The sequence below is a fragment of the Echeneis naucrates genome, chromosome 6 (genome assembly GCF_900963305.1).
Source record: "Echeneis naucrates chromosome 6, fEcheNa1.1, whole genome shotgun sequence".
Taxonomy (NCBI): Eukaryota; Metazoa; Chordata; class Actinopteri; order Carangiformes; family Echeneidae; genus Echeneis; species Echeneis naucrates.
Window position 1 is genome coordinate 14,461,653 of NC_042516.1, and position 19,740 is coordinate 14,481,392.

Consider the following 19,740-nt stretch of genomic DNA (forward strand, 5'->3'; position numbering starts at 1 on the left):
GCCCCCATGATGGAGTAATAGATGGCAAAACTGGGAAAGGAGAAAGATTGTGGCACATGATTTCAAAACCTCATTTTCTTTCACCTGAGGAAACTATAAATTCTCTAATGTGTCTGATAAAGCTGATGTTGATGGAAAAAATATAAACGCAAGAAATGAGTAGAGTGAAGCTTTATGTCTAGTGGATCCTCTGCATCTCAAATTTAAGATTACTTGTCTAACCTTCATAAAACGCTACAAACACAGAGACACAATCAGCAGATGTAAAACGTCATAGCCAACACTTTGATCCTTTTAATTATTTATGCCGATAAAGTCTTACTTCATCATGTCGTCTTGTAGGGTGCTGTTTAATTGTGGGAAGGTGAAATCTGAAGACACAAGAAAACAGAACACAATCTTAAGACATATGACGTTTCCTCTTAAATATTTATTTCAGTCACAATGACATGTGCCAAAGTCTGTAACTGAAAACTCACTGGACATGCTGATGTTGTCACGGGGCAGTTGGGAGTCCTTTAAAAAGCTGTCTGTCATTTCACCAAAAACAATGCACATGAGAGGGAGCACCACCCCATTGATCATGGCCATGATGGTCCCCATGATGATCATCACAATGTCCCACTTCTCTGCAAACCTAAACTACACTCACATTAAAGAGAGAGTGTTAAAAGACAAGCAGAGATCAGTATCTGTACTTGGTGGATGAACCTTTGATGATCGTTTGGGGGGGTTAAGATTTCTGAATTCTGAAATCAGACTGGGGAAAACCCTTAAACTCTAAGGAGCTATTATATTGTCACAGCAGGGGACTGGAGGAGCACACCCAAACAACAGGATGATATGTGACACTCCCATCCTCTCTCTCCACATCCTCCCTTACTTCGCACACACACACACACAATTTCAAAATGTCATTTTATATGAGTGCAAAACTGTAAAAAAGTGGAAATAATTAGTAGATCACACACACTAACCTGCTCTGGACAGAAAGACATCACAGTGTGATAACTGGACTTACCACAGCGATGGGGCTAACTGTGGGCTGCTTCTCCTCCTGTTCCTTCTCCTTCTTCTTGGAGCGTTTATCTTTCTTCATGTTCTCACTAGAGTCACAAATAAAAAGCGTGAGGTCAAATTTATAGGCTGAAGTCAGGGGAATAAATGAGACCCCCGACAGAAGAATGTAGACGTATTTATACTAGCATCCAAATATACTTTTGGAACCAAAGTAAGTATTTCCGGTCTTTTTTCAAACCTATTCAACAACCTTCCCTCTGTGGAATAATTACCATACAGATTACGGAAGAAAGAAACATCTTCATTAAAACTGTGTATCGCTGTATCAGCAAGTAGACCCACAATATTTACTGAGCACAAGTTCCTCAAAACTATACTTCACTGGAATATTTGGGTAAATGTATTAAGTTAATCCTGGTAATGTTTTCAAATCCTCACTTGGTTGGAGAGAGAATTTGAAGTGTGTTTACCTTAAATCCCCATTTTGATGACCTTTGTCCTTCTCATCCATGTCTGGGTCCTGTCAAAGGAAGAGGAACCTGTTCGATTTCAACAACTTCCAGATGATTTTTCTTAAATAGAAAATGAAAAACCTGAGCAGTAAAATAATCAATGTTCATAATCAACCGTGGAATCAAACTGAGGCCTAAATTCAGAGCTGAATCTGCAGCATCATGAATGTAAACACACTCAGTAATAACAGGAGAAGGAGTACCGGATAAAAACAGACTGGAGCAGAGATATTGTGGGACTCCAGTCCAGATCAGCTCTCACCGTGTCTGTGCAGCTGTCCCGGTCCCTGTCGGTGTCGGTGTGAGGCAGAGGTGCAGATCACTAGATGCCCACGTGCGTCTCCTCCCCTTCCTCCTCCTCCTCCTCCTCCTCCTCCCCCTCCTCCCCTTCCTCACTCTGCTTCAGATAAACCTGGCGGACCGACTTTGCACCGGACCAGATACTGCCGCCCTCTGTAGTCCGCAGGGAGACAAACTGCAGATGGTCTGTCGATGATTCGCCATCAGGCAGCACTCACCGGAAATGGCAGACTGTGAGCAGCAAACATGGTCATCAATAAACGCACATTTTGCTTTTTATTCTCATAGAGCGCAATCGAAAGACATGAAATGGCCCAAAGGAGCCGGAACCTCCTCATAGGAAGCCCAGTTAGAGAGCAGCCCTCCGGTCAGTCACACCATCTCAGGTCTGTGGAAAAAGCTGAAATCTACAGAGAGGTCTCACCTTAACTGGTCTCACAAAAACCTCTTCATGGGGTTGTTTTTGTACTCTTACATCGATGTATAATGTTTTGTATTGTTACGTGTAAAAAAAAAAGCTGACAGCCATTAAGACTGAAACACTGAGGACACTGTTGGAAAAAGGGGTTGGAGGGCTTATATATTTAGAGAAAACACAAGAAACTTGTGTGACAAAAAATGGACCAGACTCAGTGATCACCTTCCTAGCAACAAACTTTCACCCTGCTCTATGTTCCCTACAGATAATATCCAACTAGGCCAGTGAGCGGTGATAGCTATCATGTCTTTGGGGTCATCAGGTGGGAACCTCCTTTCATATTTTATATATATATTAGGAATAAATTAATTTGGCAACTGGAAAAACAATATAGGTAGTTTCAATATAGGTAGTAAAGGATTAAAGTCATACTTACTGTACTTTGGTACACTTTATTGGTTTATTTTGTTTCAAAACCTCACTTATTCTGGCTAAACAATATGGAAGAATAGAAATTAGTGGGATTGGCAAAAAACGCAACTGAATGTGTGAGCTCTGGGAGTCAGAGCTCCTGTGATGAGAAGGTGAGACAGGATGGGCCATCTTTTTCTACCTGATGGTAAACCTGATCAACCAATGATCTTCTAATCTGTCTTGAGCTGAGTGTGCAGAGTTCAAACACCTGTCATTGTTTTTCATAGTTCCATCAAATTTCCTGTCAAACCAAGACAAGGGAAACAAAAGATGACAGTAGAAGAGTGTGTGTCGACATTACTGTTCAGTCTGTGGGAGTTGTGTGGGAATCAAATGGCCAAATTATTATCTTACGTAAGGCCATACTTCCGTATTATTGCGGTGCAAAGTCAACACCTCAAACAGAGAACACTGAGGGCACTTAGACAATGAATGAGCATGACTAGTTTCTTGTTGAACTTTGACATTGTGTGACTCATTGATAAAGGACAGTAAAAACATATCATCTTTCATAATCCTTTGCCAATCTTCTCCTCCAGAGTCATTGAATCCTGCTTATAAATTCACATTTTGTGTTTATTGCCTTTAACAGTAGATCCAGGACCATTGCACGCAACCTGAGCAAAAGTCTTTCTCAACATAAATGTGCTGTCATATTTTTTTCAGTGTCCTCACACAGAATGCACGTGTTGCAGAACAGAGCTCATGAAACCACAGATAATGTGTTGATCGGAATACAGGAATATGAATCTGCTGAATAGTTGTGGTTTATTATCCTGAACAGTTGTTTTTTTGATTAGTTAAAAAAAATATGGGAAAAAATATGAAAGTTGGGTGGTTTTCTGTCTAACATGTCCATTGAAATCTCTATGATAATTTAAATACTGAAATGTTCCTCAAGAAAAAAGATTTAATGTACCCAACCCAACAGATACCAAGCTCAAAACAGATGTGAATGTAGTGAGGTAAAATGAAATAATCTAAGAAGTGAAATGTGACCATGGGTCCATATTTTTCTGCATTTCTGCATTTTATGAGATCCGATTTTTTCCTGTAACATCTCTATTTGAAAGACAAATAATGTTTTGTTATCTTAGAATCACATGAAAAATATTCAAGTTAATTAACCCACGAGTACTTTAATGATGGACATACAGAGAGTGAAGTGATTTAAAGAATAGACTTGAGCTGTGGTTGGAGGATGTCAAGAGGAGATGCAGATGAAGGATGCATGAGTACATTTTATTGAACCCGGACAGTGCTGTTTTAGTTTGGGACACTGGGTGGCACTCCCTCCTTCAGGACGACTTCGCTGAATTTAAAGGCACGATAATCGGTCCACTTGAAATGTAAACAACTGAGCAAAATCACAACAAAACAAAATCAATGAATAATGCTTACTACTTTGACTTCAGTCTGGTTGTTTTTAAATCTATGACTCGCACTCATAAGTGATTCACACACGTGGTTCATATGGCAAAAGGGTTATGGTTTCGACACAAATGCTCCTGAATGTGAAGATCAATAAATGTGACTCTAGGTAGTACATTTTTTATTTATTCGTCTATTTCTGCTTTTGGATGGACCACCTGGAGCAGCTTTTTTACTGAGAAGGACCTGGATAACATTCACACCACCATATAACGTGTAAGTGGTGTGCGGCTACACACCTTTATTTACGTCCCAGACTGATGACAGCTGCCTCTGTATTTACAGCCCCACACTTCCGTTTGGACAGAGTTCGTTTCAAAATAAAAGCAGGCACATAGTCTCATCAGGAGTGGCGGCGGAGTGCTGGCTTTTGGGGTGGCACATCTCACCTGGTGGCAATTTTTTACACATATCAGTCACCCTAAACGTGTAAGTTTGTGAATGGTGAGAGGAAGCCGGGATCGAACCCAGCACCTTGTTGCTGCGAGGAAATTGCGCTAACCGCTGTGGCATCGCGTGGATAGACGGATGAACAGACGAAACACAGGACATGACCTGGCTGTTTTAATATGTAACATCTCTATCTGAGATGTGTCAGCTTTTATTGTTAACTCCAAACAAAACAGGATTATTGTTGACTCCTGTTTAAATAGCACCGAACCACATCAGCCACACAAGACGTGAATTAAAACGTGTTTAATGCACCGGAAGTACATCAATAGATCGACTTTTATTTTGGACAAGTCCTTGGCAGATGCTTGCCGGCCGGCACCAGCTTTTATTCTGAAGGTTGAATCCGGAAGGGGCTCACCGCTGACTCTGTGTGTGGCAGCACAGACGCGTCCGTCCCGGCCCTCCTCCAGCTGTCCGGCCTGCCGACGCTCCGTCCTCCGGCAGCAGCCTCGGATGGCGTCGCTCGGCGCGGGGCTGCATCTCATCCGAAAGCGGGGAGCGGTGAGGAGCTCGGCGGTGGAGAGGAGGAACCTGCTGACGGTCTGCAGGTGGGACTTCGCACTCATCTCTTTATTCCCACCGAAGCTCAGACAGCGTCTGCAGCTGCGTTTACTGCACTGACGGCACAGTTCTGATTTCACAGGGAAGCACGACTGTGAAATCCAGACTTAATCCTGAATTTCAAATTATGGCCTCATGCATTCAGACGGTCTAGTTCAATAAAACCCGGTATAACTAACTGGTTGACCTTGGCTAGCTAAATGCACCTGTCACGTGCATTTCTACATGAAAAGAATTGCTCACATTTGCACCACCAACATCAGCCTCCACATTCACTTCATTAGCTCATTAAGTTCAAGACGTCACAGATACCAAGAGCAGTAAATATGTTTGGACTACACAATGAAGAAAATCTTTTATTGATTATTTGTATATATTTTTTCACATATTTCAATTCATACCTGTGCAATAATATTATCGATGTTAGCATTTCCAGGCTGTAACTGACTTTGTTGCCTCAAAAAGAGATGAAGGACTCTAGAAATCACCACATTAACAGATCCTTTTTATAGACTGTACAATAAACGTCTCCGTAAACGATATTGCTGACATGACTGACTGCTGTAGCAGGGTTGACATTATGCCTGGATGCATTTACTTGTGTAGCAGAGAGGGTGACATGATGAGCTGAGATGTGGCGTGCCTGTGTCTGCTGAAGAGAGAAGCTCTCTGCTCAGAACATTGATTTGTGGTCTCCTCGGTGCTGCTGACTGACAGTCCCCGTGGTGCCTTTAAACCAGACGAGAGGGGAAGGGGGTCAGATACAGAGGAGTAGCACTGAGTGTCACAGATCAAAAAAAGAAACAGATAAATCATCACCTGCCCAAGAAGCTGTTTTTTGGTCCTTTCATGTCTCTCTCTGAAGAGACAAGTGTTACTTCTGTGACAAAAGTGAAAGTGATGCAGCTTCACCCTCTCAACATCCTTGAATTGTTATTGAAATTAAATAGGAATTGAATTAAATTCAAATAAAAGAAAAAAAATACAATTTTGGCAACTGATTTTCCAAATAAAACTCCAAATATCCTCTAGAGAGCACAGCCACTACAGACTTCTCTTCTCTCTTCTAATTAAGATAACGATATTACATTTTGGTTCTGGACTTTCAGCAATTCTGATTATTTTGGACTACTTTCCCGTTATTTTTGTCTAATATTGAAATAATTTAACAGCACAATGAGTTTGCATTCTTATTTCTGATATTCACTTGTCTTAGGTTTCATTTTTGTGGGTGGGGCAGTCAGCCACTCCTGGAAGATACATTTTTTGCCACTTTTCACCCACATTTAGCTTGACGCACACCGTTATCTTCGGTAAGGTGAGTGGATTTGAACAGAGGTTGACAGAGGGCCTTGTATGCTGTGCAGATTTTAAAGCTACTGGAGACTACTCTGTGACATTGGGCTGAATGAGTGATGCTGATCTGACTGAAACATTGGTCATTTACTTCTCGATTTAACGGGGCCATAGATATCAACACTGGTCCGCTAAAAAAAGCTAAACAATCACAGAGTTTAAATCAGAGTGAAAACATTTGAGTTGACCAAACAGAATTAGGATAAAACAACTGGACTGCTCTTTGTTTCTGAGGGGAACAAGTTGATTGCACCTATTTACAGTTCCCTTACGCTGGCTTTCTGTGTGGATGGTCAGTATTGAAAAAGTTTTCAGCTCTTAGGGACCTGTTAAATATCAGCGATTGCCTTATTCGGTTCATGTACAGCGCAGATAAATCGAGCTAATACATATGAAACATCAACTTCACACTGATATCATTTCTGGAAAAAAGGTGTGTGACACGTGACTCTTTCTCATAAAAGAAGATTAAGTGTACTTTCGCAGGAAGCTCTCACACTGTGGTCGAACTGCTGCTAAGCAACGTGATAGAGGAGCAGAGTGAGATATGAAGTCAGACTCTTTAAATATGTTTAACATTTGAACACAATTCGGCAAAACTTACAGGACACACACGGAAACACATACCATTTAAACATGAGGGGGTCCAGCACAACACCATCGGACCAACCAAGTGTCACAGCCTCACAGACATATTTAATATAGGCCACACACACACACCACCCCATACACACAACAACACGCAACCTTGTCCATTAACTCTCCTTCCTGCCTAATTAGCTGAAACCATATTAAGCAGAGTCAGTCAGTCAGTGCACATGACTGCTGTACTGGCCTCACATCACAACTGGTTTCATCACAGGAGATTAATTAAGACATGCTACCAGCATAGACACCAGATGTGTCGATTATCTTTGCGTTGTAATTGCTGATAGGCAAAAATTCCCAGAAATTGTTTTATGTTAATAAGAATGATTCTTCACTTACCTCCTTTGTTTGTTAGGTGCATTTAGCAAAATTTAGCAATGTTCATCTGATGTGCTTGGATGTAAGAGCAGAATAAACAGGAATAGATCTCTTACGGGGGGGGGGGTTAATTTTTAATGAGATTGATGCACTATTTGTCTTGCCACCAGCCCTCCCTGGAACCTACTATGTTGATCTTTTAGCCTTTAATCTTTTGATCTTTTTACCTTTAAAAAATAAACTTTGTAAAGGCAGGAGTGCAGTGCTGAAACACAGTGAGTCTAAGGGGAAACACTGGACCGACAAGATGAACAAGGGCAGGCAAGCAGGCGATGCTGGTAGTGTATAGTCGAGCGAAGGTAGCTGTGCTTTACCTGACACCCCTCCATGATAATGAGAGTCCACAAAATGTGTGTGTTAATCCTTAGAGTCCTGGGAGCCCAGATACGAGAAAGTATTGCAACAGGGGAATGGAATCAAAGAACGGTGGACAGTATTAGCTTTCGAGAGCAACTTAGCCCACTGTGGCAGGACCCATTAGTTCTTTGTGATGAAAACATCAGCGGGGCCGAGTGAGGCCCAGCACGAGGGAGCACCAAAGACAGTTGATGCTGTTATTTTTTATTGAATGTCCATGACTTACAGTGGCTCACAAGTGTGCATACTTTATATATGTGTAAAATTAGCATCGTTTGCATTTCAACCATTTTGTCTGATTTTAATATAATTGTATATCATTTTATGTGTTCAGATTTTCAGTGAAGACTCTGCTGGACCGCTCCTGGTTTGACACAATAGATGACTCATCTCCAGAGTTCATTAACTTTGTCTCCATCCTGGAGCACATCCTCAACCATCGACTGAAAGGTAAAAAAAAAAACAACAAAAAAACAAAAGCAAACAGTAAAACAAAACAAAAACGAACCCCTGTCTCTATTCTGCCTGTGTGAATGCATAGAGAGAAGATTTAGGCGCAGGTGCAAAAGTAAATTATTTTTCTGTGTTTCTTTGGCAGTCGATAGAATAATAGGAAGAAACATGGGCAGTGAGAAAGGGAGGTGGATGATGTGTGTGAACTTTACCCAGCTTGAAATGAGCAGGGGATGTAATTGCTGCATGTGTCTGCAGACTGCAGACCCATCATGATGTCTCATTATGCAAATTTAATGCAAAATTACAATATCGCTGTGGGGTTAATGTCGTGATCAGAATCTAATTTCCAATTGCTGAGACTTTGTGAAGCTGTTTCTAATTTGTCGTTGGACCTTAACAGTGACTGAAATAAATTTTAGTCCAATGAATGTGATGTTTACGCCACTTTAAGATGACTTTTCTGGAAAAAGAATTCTTTCCTCGCCAAAATTGTCTCATTTCCTCTCTCATTTTGTCAAACAACTTACTTTGTACATCTTTTAAAATTAAGAGAAATATGAAATCAAATTCACAATTGTACACTTTTTTTCGGCCTCTCCTTCTCTCAGGTCAGACAACCTGGTTTGGCTATGAGAGTGCTCGTAGTTTCTGGGATTACATAAAAGCAAGCTGCAGTAAAGTCCCACATAATTGCATTCAGAGCATTGAGAGCATGGAGAATGTACGATCATCAAGAGCTAAGGTGAGGCGAAAACCATCCTGAGGTGTTGAGCTGGAAGAGTATCAGATTTAATACCTCAATTAAGTTACTGTATATTTCTTAAATGTAGCTGAACACCAATATATAAATATGAGGATGATCCATTTTATATGTGCAGCACATCATCTGTGTCTAGACCTACAGCTGAAAAGTAGAATCTGACATTTGGCACTTGAGCTTACTTTCCATTATCCTCTTAGAAAAAGAACAAAGGGGACACATAAAAAGGAAAGTTAAGAACAAACACGCTCCAACAATGTGACTCAGCCTTACCCTGCAGGCAAGAGGGCAAACAACTTAGGTTAACATTGTTCTGCAGACTGTCTCACACTTTTTCAGGTCATGAATAAACTCTTTAGCTCTGTATTTGAAACCGCAGGCCAAATTATAAAATGGTGACATAGAAGTTTCAGTCAGCCGCTGACCTTAAAAGTAATTTTCTGAATTTTAAATCAAGTAAGGTGTGACAACTAACAAGACAAGAGAAACAAGAGTAATTTACAGCTAATCTTAAACACATAGAACATAATTTAATTTTAGTCATGCCTTCATTAAGGATGGCAACCAGTCGGGTAATCAGTGCTATGCTTTCATCCATACTGAAATATTTTAACATTTGTGCAGACTGTGATCCAGGCGTAAATAGTTTTTTGGTTATGTTATTCTGTAAATTGCTTCTACAAACAACTGAATTTTTTATCCCCGTCTCGCTCTCTCTGTAGGGCAGGGCGTGGATCAGAGTGGTCCTGATGGAGAAAAGACTGTCAGAATACATCTCCTCTGCACTGAGGGACTTCAAAACCACAAGGTCTTCACACATTTCCCCCTAAACCAAGGGTGGATTATTAAAGCAAGTGTATTAATGAGGGGTCTAAAACCAATGCTGCAGGTTCATTCAAACTGTTAGGCCTGACCTCAGATAGTTTCCACGCATCCTCCTGCTGCCTCTGTCTCTTCAGGAGTGAGAGATAAATTAACACTATAATGTGTGTACATGTTTTGACTCAAGGAGGTTTTATGAGGATGGAGCGATCATGCTGGGAGAGGAAGCCGGGCTTTTAGCTGACACGCTCATCGGACTCAACACCATTGACTTCAGGTACAAATCATGTTTCTCACTGAGTCAGCCCTGCTTTTTCAATCTCTGCAGTTCCTGATCCTTTCATCTTCGTTGTAAAATCCAATGTTTCAGTGGCTGCTTCACCCAAGTAGAAATGCACTATTGCTTTAATGCTAAATAATTATTTATGATTACATATTACATGGTGTTTTTGTGAAGTGTCAGAGCAACTGTGGCCACTTGAAACCTTCTAGACAAGAACCATTTGGTTTGTTTGTGTTAAGCAGACAATCCCCTCTTATGTTGGAGTACTGTCCCTCTCGGACAATGCAGCTGGTCTGTTATTTTTTACATGTGATGTTGGTGGCTTTCTCACTTTTGCCGAAGCCATGTGGCTCGATTGTGAATTGTTAATGATTGAGCAGCAATACAAACATTAAAACAGGACATTACAGTAAAGGAGAGTTATAATCAACATTTTTTAAAGAGGGGCTGCTGCTTACACCATGGGTGTGTCTACTGCACTATTAGGTTACAAAATTATGTGATGGGTACTAGAGGGACAGCTCTAATTAGACTTTATTTCTCTCTGGATTGACCAGACCTACATTCCTTAAAACCTGATTGACTGTGAAAGAAGTGTTCCAGTCAGGGAGGAGACGAAGATACGTTGTTGGTCCTTAATGGTTGGTCCATAATTCTTTGATTATTCATCCAGTGTTCTTCCTCCAGCTTCTGTCTGAAAGGCGAAGGTCTGGATGGCAGCTGCCCTGCTGTGATCGACTACACACCCTACCTGAAGTTTGCTCAGAGGTATGTTGGGTCAAATAACACCAGTTATTTGTGACGTATTTTGACCTTAGCCAGTTTTTTGCGGCACTGGTCAGCAGAGGTACAATGTGCACATATTTTCAGGTTGTGTAGAAAGTTATCCTCACAGGTTTTCATTTTGTTTTTGTCTATTTCTGCTTTATTCATTTAAAAATAACATTTAATTAGAAAATGGCTTTGGTTTTGCAGTAGTTCATTGTTAAAATAAAGGTACTGCAAATGTTGCAAAGTCAGATCTTTTGACATGTGTTAATGTTTTTGTTTTTTTTTTTTACACGGATTTGTATAAAATCATCAACCATGAAATGACAAACTCTTTGCCTTTGGGATATTTTGCATTATAGAACAGGGAGACATCGCCTGCTGCCTGCCATTTGTTTGCCACTGCTGTATTGGGTTTATACTGACATCAAGCACGCCGTGGTTCCCTTTGCAGTGCAGACAGCATCAGCAGTGACGAGGAGGAGATGAGGACTCTGGGGAGCAGCGGCAGTGAGAGCAGCACCCCTGACAAAACTGCCACTGCTGCTTCCATCTTCACTGAACAGAGTAACTTGGTCAGCAAGTGCAAACGCTTTGAGCAGAAGTATCGCTTGGCACTAGAGCAGAAGGTATCCACCAAGTGTGTTTTAAATATGAGTGTTACTTCTTGATAAATAAATTGGATGGTAATATATGCCAGAATGACATTTTCCTTGATGCCTGCATAATAACTGGAGGTTGTAAATGTAAAATGGCAAGAGGAACCATCTCTGGTGCAAAGCAATTTCATTTGCCCTAAACACATTCTGCTTGATGTTATTCCTTGTATTTTAATATCTGTAAATGTGTTTTTCCTGCTCTGTGGTCTTCACCAGTTTTGAGTGAACAAAGCTGTGTATTCACACAGCAGCGCCTTCACGGCATTAAACAAATAAGTGAAAAACCAGCCGGTGTGTTTGTTTACCTCAGGGTTACCTGGAAGACTTGGTCCGTCTACGAGAAGCCCAGCTGTCAGAAGCCATGTCTCATAACAAAGCTCTTCAGCAGAGCCTAGCAGACACACACCTCTCCCACGCATTTGAGAAGGAGCAGCTTGAGTGTATCATCCTGGAACTACAGGACCAACTGTGAGTCGGCTCGTTCTCATCTGTCTGTGTGTGAATTATTGTGTTCGTCAAGTTCACATGAGGTTGTTGATGGCAAGGTGGAGAGGACTCGGCAGCAGATCCAACTGTGAATTAGGCTTTCAGGACATAGCTGGATGCTCGGAGGTTGTTGCTCAGTGGTTTGTTAATAGTGGTTTATCAAATCAGCTGAATTCAGGAACTGCAGCAGTGTGTATTTTTTCACAAGTTTTCTCATTAGTGAGAAAATCCTCTCTCAGTTGCAACCATAATTTTTTGTTCATTCATTTGTGTCTCAAGTGACAGCATATGTGCAGCTCAGATTACTTGCTGATACTTTTTGTTATATCTGAAGTTTATTCAGTCAGTAAATCCTTTAGCCTGGAAACTCACTATTGCTTTTAGGACTATGCTGAAGAACAATGATTTACGGTCCAGACAAGAATTGACAGCTCATCTGACCAATCAGTGGCCGTCTCCTGATGCCTTGGATGCCAATGCCGTTGCTTTGGACACACTGCTGTACAGGAAGAGCGCAGGACAGTGGGATGAGTATGTAGATACATTGGCACCTGCCAGCCTCCAAGTTTAGTTGTGTCTTGCTGCTGGAGATTATTACTTCGTTACTGATTTAATTGCCAGTTAATCTGAATGAATCATATATTATAAGCCTATAAATGGCTCAAATTAACTGATCGGTTATTAAAATATGGCTGCTGACTCATTCCATGCTCCATTCTGCAAGACTTACGTGGACAATTTCTGTCCTCTATGCAGAAAGTGCTTTCAGAGTCTGGAGCAGTTGTCTGCAGATATGAACCTCTCCCAGATTTCTCTTGAACCATCGCACACGCCGAGCAGCAAACAGTGGCCCCGCCGAGGTATATCTCCTTCTGCAAGTGTGCAGCACAGTCAGGAAGCTCTCCACTTTGATTTGAATAATAACCATATTTTCCATCTCACTTAGATAAAGAGGAAACTCCCTCTCTGAGAGGTCTGTGCGGCTCCCTGACCTCTGTTGCCAGCTACAAATCTCTGGCCAGCTTGAAGTCCAGTGAGTGTTTGGCCAGTCCTGCAACGGAGATCAGCAGCCCAGGTATCACTCCTTCATAGAGATTGGGGATAAAAAGAAAAAACAGGGCCAGACAATCCAGGACCTTTTTTTGATGTAGGTGACACTGACTTGTAAACGGAGCCGAGATCTTTAAAAGATGGATGACAGGCTTGCTAGTTGAGAATCTGATCTTGGGTGTTTATAATGTGGCTGAATAATGTTTTACAAATGTACCTTCGAGTTGAAACAACAATCAAAGCCTGGCTTTGTACAGAGGATCTAGTACTATTCACTAGTATGTGTTTTTACATGTGACACCATTTTTCGGGGGGGGGGGGGCAACGAATAGAAATAATGAAGTTTATGGATTACCATGACACAGTATTGAAAAAACAAGTTTGTGTGTCTTCATGCCTCTCTAAGGATGGTTTTACTGCATGCAGGAAATACTGACTGTACCTGATCAGAGTTTAGGAGATAAAACAAAATGTCTTTGTCAGTGTTAGATCTTTTTTTTGTCCACTGCAAATTATTTTCTGTAGTCAGAAAGGTCCCCCAATATCCTTTTTGCTGTTACTGCTACCACTTCATTCCAATAAGTTTTTTTTTTACCGGCTCACTTCTTTGATTCATGATGGTGGTAGCTTCACTTTTGTAGCGTGAGTGTTTTGCATAATGTAATCTCACACTCGGTTCTCAGGTGTAAATGTTTCTACGCCTTTCTGAGTATTTTATGTTGTCAGACGTTGTGTATTATGGAGTTTCACGTTGGTTTGTTCTCAGGTAATGACCACTATGATAAATATCCACCCTTCAGTTCTGGGTATCGCTTTAGTACAATTTTAATCATAGTTGCAACCTTTAATCATTCAAATGCAGTATTTTTCTTTAATGGTTAGCTAGATTAACAAATGGTTCACTCTTTAAAGTAATGACCTCCAAGCACTCACTAATGAATATCTTGTGAGAGGTATTCTGAGGATAAGCATCAGATGTATTTACAGATTATCAGTATAAAATAACTTGTATTACTGGGAACTAGCGAAGTACCTCACCAATGAACTCATGACTTTGCCTTTAGCTTATTCCAGCAGTCATTTGCACAGACAAAGCAGATGTTTAAATTATTTGTTTGCCTTTTTATCCTTCATTTTGAATAAATTCCACTTGCTTACAGTGATAGTTTTGCTTTTGATAACTGAATCTGTTTTGTACACAATGAACATGCACGATGATAAAGAAAAAACATAGTCAATTAATGATGAGAATTTAAAAGGGTATTCATGTTTCACCCATCACATTTCATGGTATCACAGTCCTCTTCTATGGCCTCTTATCAAACTGAAACAAAAAAAAAAACACCAAAAAAAAAAAAAAAAAAAAAAAACACTTAACACTTGTCACTCACTGTCTCATGAACAATCACACAAACATAGAGGTGAGAATATATTGAAGTGGAAGTGCAGAAACATGGAGATCCTCTCTTGGTGTTGGGTTTTAACAATGACACACAACCAAAAAAGCAGATAATAACATATATTTCCAATGTTGGGACTTGAGGCTCAGTGCATGTGACTCCGGCAAAACAACCAGTGAACTTGCATAACGATACATGTACATAACAATGGCTGCCATCTGCTGGCTGTTAAATGCATCTAATATCACACAATTTCAATATTTATCAGATGAGAAAACACTTTTTCCTTTAGTTGTGTGCATAGGATTTAAAGCAGTGAACAAAAAAACTAAGCAATATTAAATTCAAAATGCTATAATACAACGCTTTTAATATAAATTTAGATTATCTATAATCATATAGTTATTTTTTACACTCCCATTTCTGTTTGTCTTTCTTCATTTGGCAACGCTAGTTTTTCCCTGTGGATCAACTCCAGCAGTGGTTATACTGATTTGAAGTCTTTCAGGTGTTACTGGTCTGTAGTGGTCTGAGTATTCTATCCTGGTTGTGTTTGCGGAAAAAGGCCTTTCCAAACTCATACGTGCTGATCATGATGGCACATGCTGGAGCCACCTTGATCAGCCTGGGGAGGAAACCTGGGTAAGAAATAGAAGAGGAAAGGTCATCATGTAGTGAAATATAGCTTTGATAAGTCACAAAATGCTGCTAAAGTGTTTACCTGCAAAGAGGCCAGCAAAGCCGTCCTGTGCCACAATCCTGCTCATCACACTGAAGGTGGAGGATGAGACCTGACACGACACTGTTAAGACATCAACCCATTAACATCTCCCCACAACCTTTTCTGCCTCACATAACGTTTGACCCTGTCTTGAAGTCATCATACCGTCATAGGTGGTACCGTCTCTGTCTTCTAAACAGTTACTATTACACAGATTAACCTGAAACCAAACTGTATTCTTATTTATGTGTTGATTTTCCATCTAAACATAAGTATGTTGATGTTGAATTTCTATTTCTAAAACTATTTCAAAATGTCCCATGGTAACTGTAGATGTACACTACCCTGTAATTCACTCATGTAGAGCATTTTTCCATTAATGATGAAAAGGGCAATAAAAAAAGTGTCATAATTACAATTCTTTGCTTGTAGCTCTCCCAGCTCCACCTGCCTCCGGGTTTTGACTACGTCAAAAGGTAATGTTAAAATGGATGCAATCTGAAAAACAAACAAAAATGGAAATATAAATTGACAAACAGTAGATTATAGTATGCTTATGAACTGTGACGGTTTCTGTTAAGTTCTGTTTGAAGATGCACATACAGAGCCAGACACAGCTCCGGCTACGAAGGTGATGGTGAATGTGGGTTGTCTGGTGTTGTAGTGTTCATACAGCCAGCTCTTCCCCTTCTCGTAGTTGTACCAGTACATGGCTGAGAAGGGTACGTCTCTGAGCAGTGTGGGTCCCAAACCTCGCCACAGTGAGAGCCAGCCCTCAGCCTCCACTGCTGAACGGATGCAGCCTGTCAACTCCCTGTATGACTGTTTCCGAGACTGCATCTTTGTACGGATGAGCTCCAGTGGACTGATGACCGTTGCTGAACCCACTGATATGTGCAGGATGCAGAGAAAACGCATGAAAAATACACAATTTTGCAAATGTGTTTGAAAGAAAAAAAAAGAAAAATGCATTTTGAAAGCTGCCAGAAAACAAGTGAAAAAGTTTCATCAACACTGAAAACCATTTTAAGCCCTGGTGGATCATTTTATTTGAACATGCTCTTTATCACTAATGAAATTTATTGACATATTGGCTTCTAACATTATTGTATTCCTCACTGGCAACAGTTTAATAATTTTTTAATTACCACTGACAGGCAATTATTAAAAATAAATTCAAAGTTGCCCAGTCGAGGTCACGATATCTGACTTTTTCAAAATGAAATCTGCTGTTCAATGAAATCACAGATACCAAGGGCAGTCAGGAAAACGTATGGACAGTTGCCCTGAGATACTATTCAGAGTTTCTAAAAGAAATCTGGGAGAGCTTCAGCAATGCCGAGATGAACTAATGCTCTAATGGCTGACATTTTAATATCAATGTTCCTTTCTAAAACCAACATAACTACATGAAAACTATATCAAATGGTATTGGCAAAGATAAATTACAAAGGGTTTAATCTGTCGGCTGTCTTCAGTGGTGGAGATAGAATAGCTCACCTCTAGCAATAGCTCCTGCCAGGAGTGGAGCCTCCTCAGCCCAGGCACCCATCCTGACTCGAAGTGCCGCACACAGCTGGTCGTAACACGTGAAGTAAATCACTGTAGCTGGGACCGCCATCACACTAGTGACAGCACATGCACAAAGTAAAGATCAATAACTTTGATGTATGAAAGGGGATTACATTATGATACTGCCTCTGAAAAATAAATCTTTGGGAATCAGCCTACAACATTAGGCAATTTTCCATTAATATGCCAGCACAGCAGCAAAATGGTTTCTGCTGTTGCCACACAGCAAGAAGTTTGCAGGTTCAGTTCCCAGCCTGGGGCCTTTCTGTTTGCATGTTCTCACTGTGCTTGTGTGGGTTTCTTCTGGGTACTCTGGTTTCCTCCCACCGTCCAAAGATATGCCTGTTTAGATTAACTGGTGACTCTAAATTGCCTTTAGGTCTGAGTGGACTGGCGACCTGTCCTCACCCAGTGTGAGCCTGGATTGTCTCAAGCACCCCACATGACCCAGAAACGGATATGCAGTAGAAGATGAATGGTACAACTTCATAGGAAAGCGTCCTGAATGAGTGTATGAGCAATACACTGACCCAGCATTACTTGTCTTTATGAGGAAGGTAGGCACAATTAAGCACTACAAGGGAAAAAACACACACACTTCAAACTCACAGGGTTGGGGGTAGGCCACTCCATAAAGCCTTCATTCCCTCTCGACGTACAATCTTAACAAAAGCATCCTGCAGAGATACAGAGTGTTGAGTCAGTGCAGAAAGATGTGTTGTTTGGTTGTCAGAGCTTTCAATCACAACATGGCTGTGCAGCTGTTTTATATACACACACGCACACACACACAAATCTATCTATCGCCCACTAAAGTAAACGTGACAGGAAATGACTGACGATTAGACTTGAACAGTAAAATGTTACAGGCAACATGTATTTGAGAGTTTTTACCAGTGTGCTATTAAAGTGACCGGGGGCTTTGTACCAGGCCTTGGAGTTTCCATTTTCACAAACACATATATGGTCCATTAGTCCGTTACAGTAGACAAAGCATTTACCTAAATATTGAAGACACACATGTGGCCATGTATTATTTACTACACTTAAGGACAATGCAAAAATGAGCAATGTCAGTGATGTCTATATTTAATATACCTTTGGGAAAAGGATTCCTCTGTGCTTGAAGTCTGATCTTCACCACATCCAAAGGTGTGACTGAAAAATGCAAAACGTTCGTAATGAGACTTAAGCATTGCAGCTACACTAAAATGTAATGCACCTATTATTGTTAATGTATTTTCACTGTGTTGTGCTGGTTAATTTAGACAGATACATGAGAATAACATAAATTTCAAACCATATTGGAAAGTCATTTAAGTCATTTAAATGTCATCATATTCATGTTTTCCCATACCCATGTTTTTTTGTTTATCTTGTGCATTTTCATCGCCAAATAGAAGAACCAGGCATTCACTTAGTTTTGGCTGTCATACACCCATTTAACAGTTTATTAGGAAAATCAGGTCTGCTCTATAACCTTCATGAAGAAATAAAACGGCCAGTTTTTGTGTAGTGTTAATGTTCATGAGTGGTTTTGAAGTGCATACGTAACTGTTGAGTTACATACCTGCTTACAAACAATTATTTTTGCACTACAACTAAAAAGCAACATATACTGCAGCCACCAAAATAACCATTCAAGTTTTGGGAGAAAGTGAAGAGGCCTTTTTTGTAAATTCTTGAGGAAGTTTCCCCTCATCAGCTCTGACTGACTGCAGTGGAGAACTGGGTATATAACCTTGGTGAGATCTTTGACAAGGTCGTACACTCTGGTTTGTTATTGCTCCAGTTGTTACCAAAGTCCAGCTGACTGAGATTGAAATTTCTCTGGGACCTAAGACCTGGGTGACTGAGAGCCTTTATGTCTCTAAGTTCAGGATGTCTTTTAAGTATTTTAAATCTCATTTTGACAGCACACTAAACTGAGTATAAACCAAATAAGACAAATTAACATGTGATGAGGACATTTTATTAATGCAGGGCATGAGCTAAACAGGACTCAAACATCAGTCTGTCTCTTGAAGGGAGAATGACATGAATGAATAAATAATCAGTGTGTCTCACCGAACAGAGACGTGAGGATGGCTCCGGAGCAGGACGCCACCATCTGCTGGAGAGGAGTGATGGCATCACTGACTACAGGAGCAGAACTTTGGCCACTCATTTCTTCACAAAACACAGACATAAATCTTAACATTAGACCTGCATCGACGTGTCTTCTTGTTGTCATTTGTAATATTATTTGTTTTTGCGAGTTGGCTTGTGAACGGACACAAACACATTGGTAAATGTTATTATCCATAAGAGGCTGTAACATTACACGATGGGCAGCTATCAGGCTAACCTCAATTAGCTAATTCACTTAGCAATGTTCTTACCTGCTAAAGATTCTCAGCATCCAAGAAATCTCCCATTAACACGCACATCCCTCTCGGTTTTCTTAGTTTCCTAACATTTCGGGCCACTGCTGTCATCCAAGCTCTAACAGGGAAGACAGACTTCAACACGTGTGTTCAGGACGTTATATCACAGCTAACTCAGCTAACCCACACTGCAACAATTACAAGATGACATTTATTTCGTAATATTGATTTCAGTTTAGCACATTTTAGACATTTCGGGAATTTTGTTTGATATTAAACACGAAAATATATATTACAGCATTTATAACAGAAAATTAGACTCTTTTTTAAATGCCGAAATTCGTATTTTTTTTTATTTTTTGTGATGTATACATTTGTCTCTTACGTTACAATAATGTGGAAACATCACATTCAAACACATAGGAAGCGTTTACTTATTTTGAGCCTTGCCAGGTTAGAAGAGTTTCCGTAAAACGTCTATCCCTCTCA

The 19,740-nt window shown here is 40.4% G+C and overlaps 2 protein-coding genes across 5 annotated transcripts; one reads left to right on the top strand and one right to left on the bottom strand.

Moving 5' to 3' along the window:
- Positions 1-4,996: 4,996 nt before the first annotated feature.
- rundc3b (RUN domain containing 3b) lies at positions 4,997-14,457 on the top strand. Of its 3 annotated transcripts, none has more exons than XM_029504663.1 (11): positions 4,997-5,156; positions 8,243-8,358; positions 8,973-9,106; positions 9,847-9,932; positions 10,134-10,223; positions 10,917-10,997; positions 11,452-11,626; positions 11,967-12,124; positions 12,527-12,673; positions 12,899-13,020; positions 13,095-14,457. In XM_029504663.1, the coding sequence occupies exons 1-11, from the start codon at positions 5,062-5,064 to the stop codon at positions 13,232-13,234; spliced, it is 1,344 nt and encodes a 447-aa protein (XP_029360523.1). In that variant the 5' UTR covers positions 4,997-5,061; the 3' UTR covers positions 13,235-14,457. The 3 variants fall into 3 exon arrangements, with proteins under 3 accessions (XP_029360523.1, XP_029360522.1, XP_029360524.1); XM_029504662.1 differs by having other exon boundaries at positions 12,899-13,002; positions 13,089-14,457; XM_029504664.1 differs by lacking the exon at positions 12,527-12,673.
- Positions 14,458-14,571: 114 nt separating this feature from the next.
- On the bottom strand, positions 14,572-19,434 carry slc25a40 (solute carrier family 25 member 40). 2 transcript variants are annotated; one of them, XM_029504735.1, is made up of 10 exons: positions 19,267-19,434; positions 18,953-18,998; positions 17,984-18,043; positions 17,780-17,886; positions 17,495-17,562; positions 16,814-16,938; positions 15,917-16,200; positions 15,730-15,811; positions 15,314-15,394; positions 14,572-15,230 (listed from the first exon to the last, which is right to left on the bottom strand). In XM_029504735.1, the coding sequence occupies exons 2-10, from the start codon at positions 18,993-18,995 to the stop codon at positions 15,097-15,099; spliced, it is 984 nt and encodes a 327-aa protein (XP_029360595.1). In that variant the 5' UTR covers positions 18,996-18,998; positions 19,267-19,434; the 3' UTR covers positions 14,572-15,096. The 2 variants fall into 2 exon arrangements, with proteins under 2 accessions (XP_029360595.1, XP_029360594.1); XM_029504734.1 differs by having other exon boundaries at positions 18,953-19,054.
- Positions 19,435-19,740: the final 306 nt, after the last annotated feature.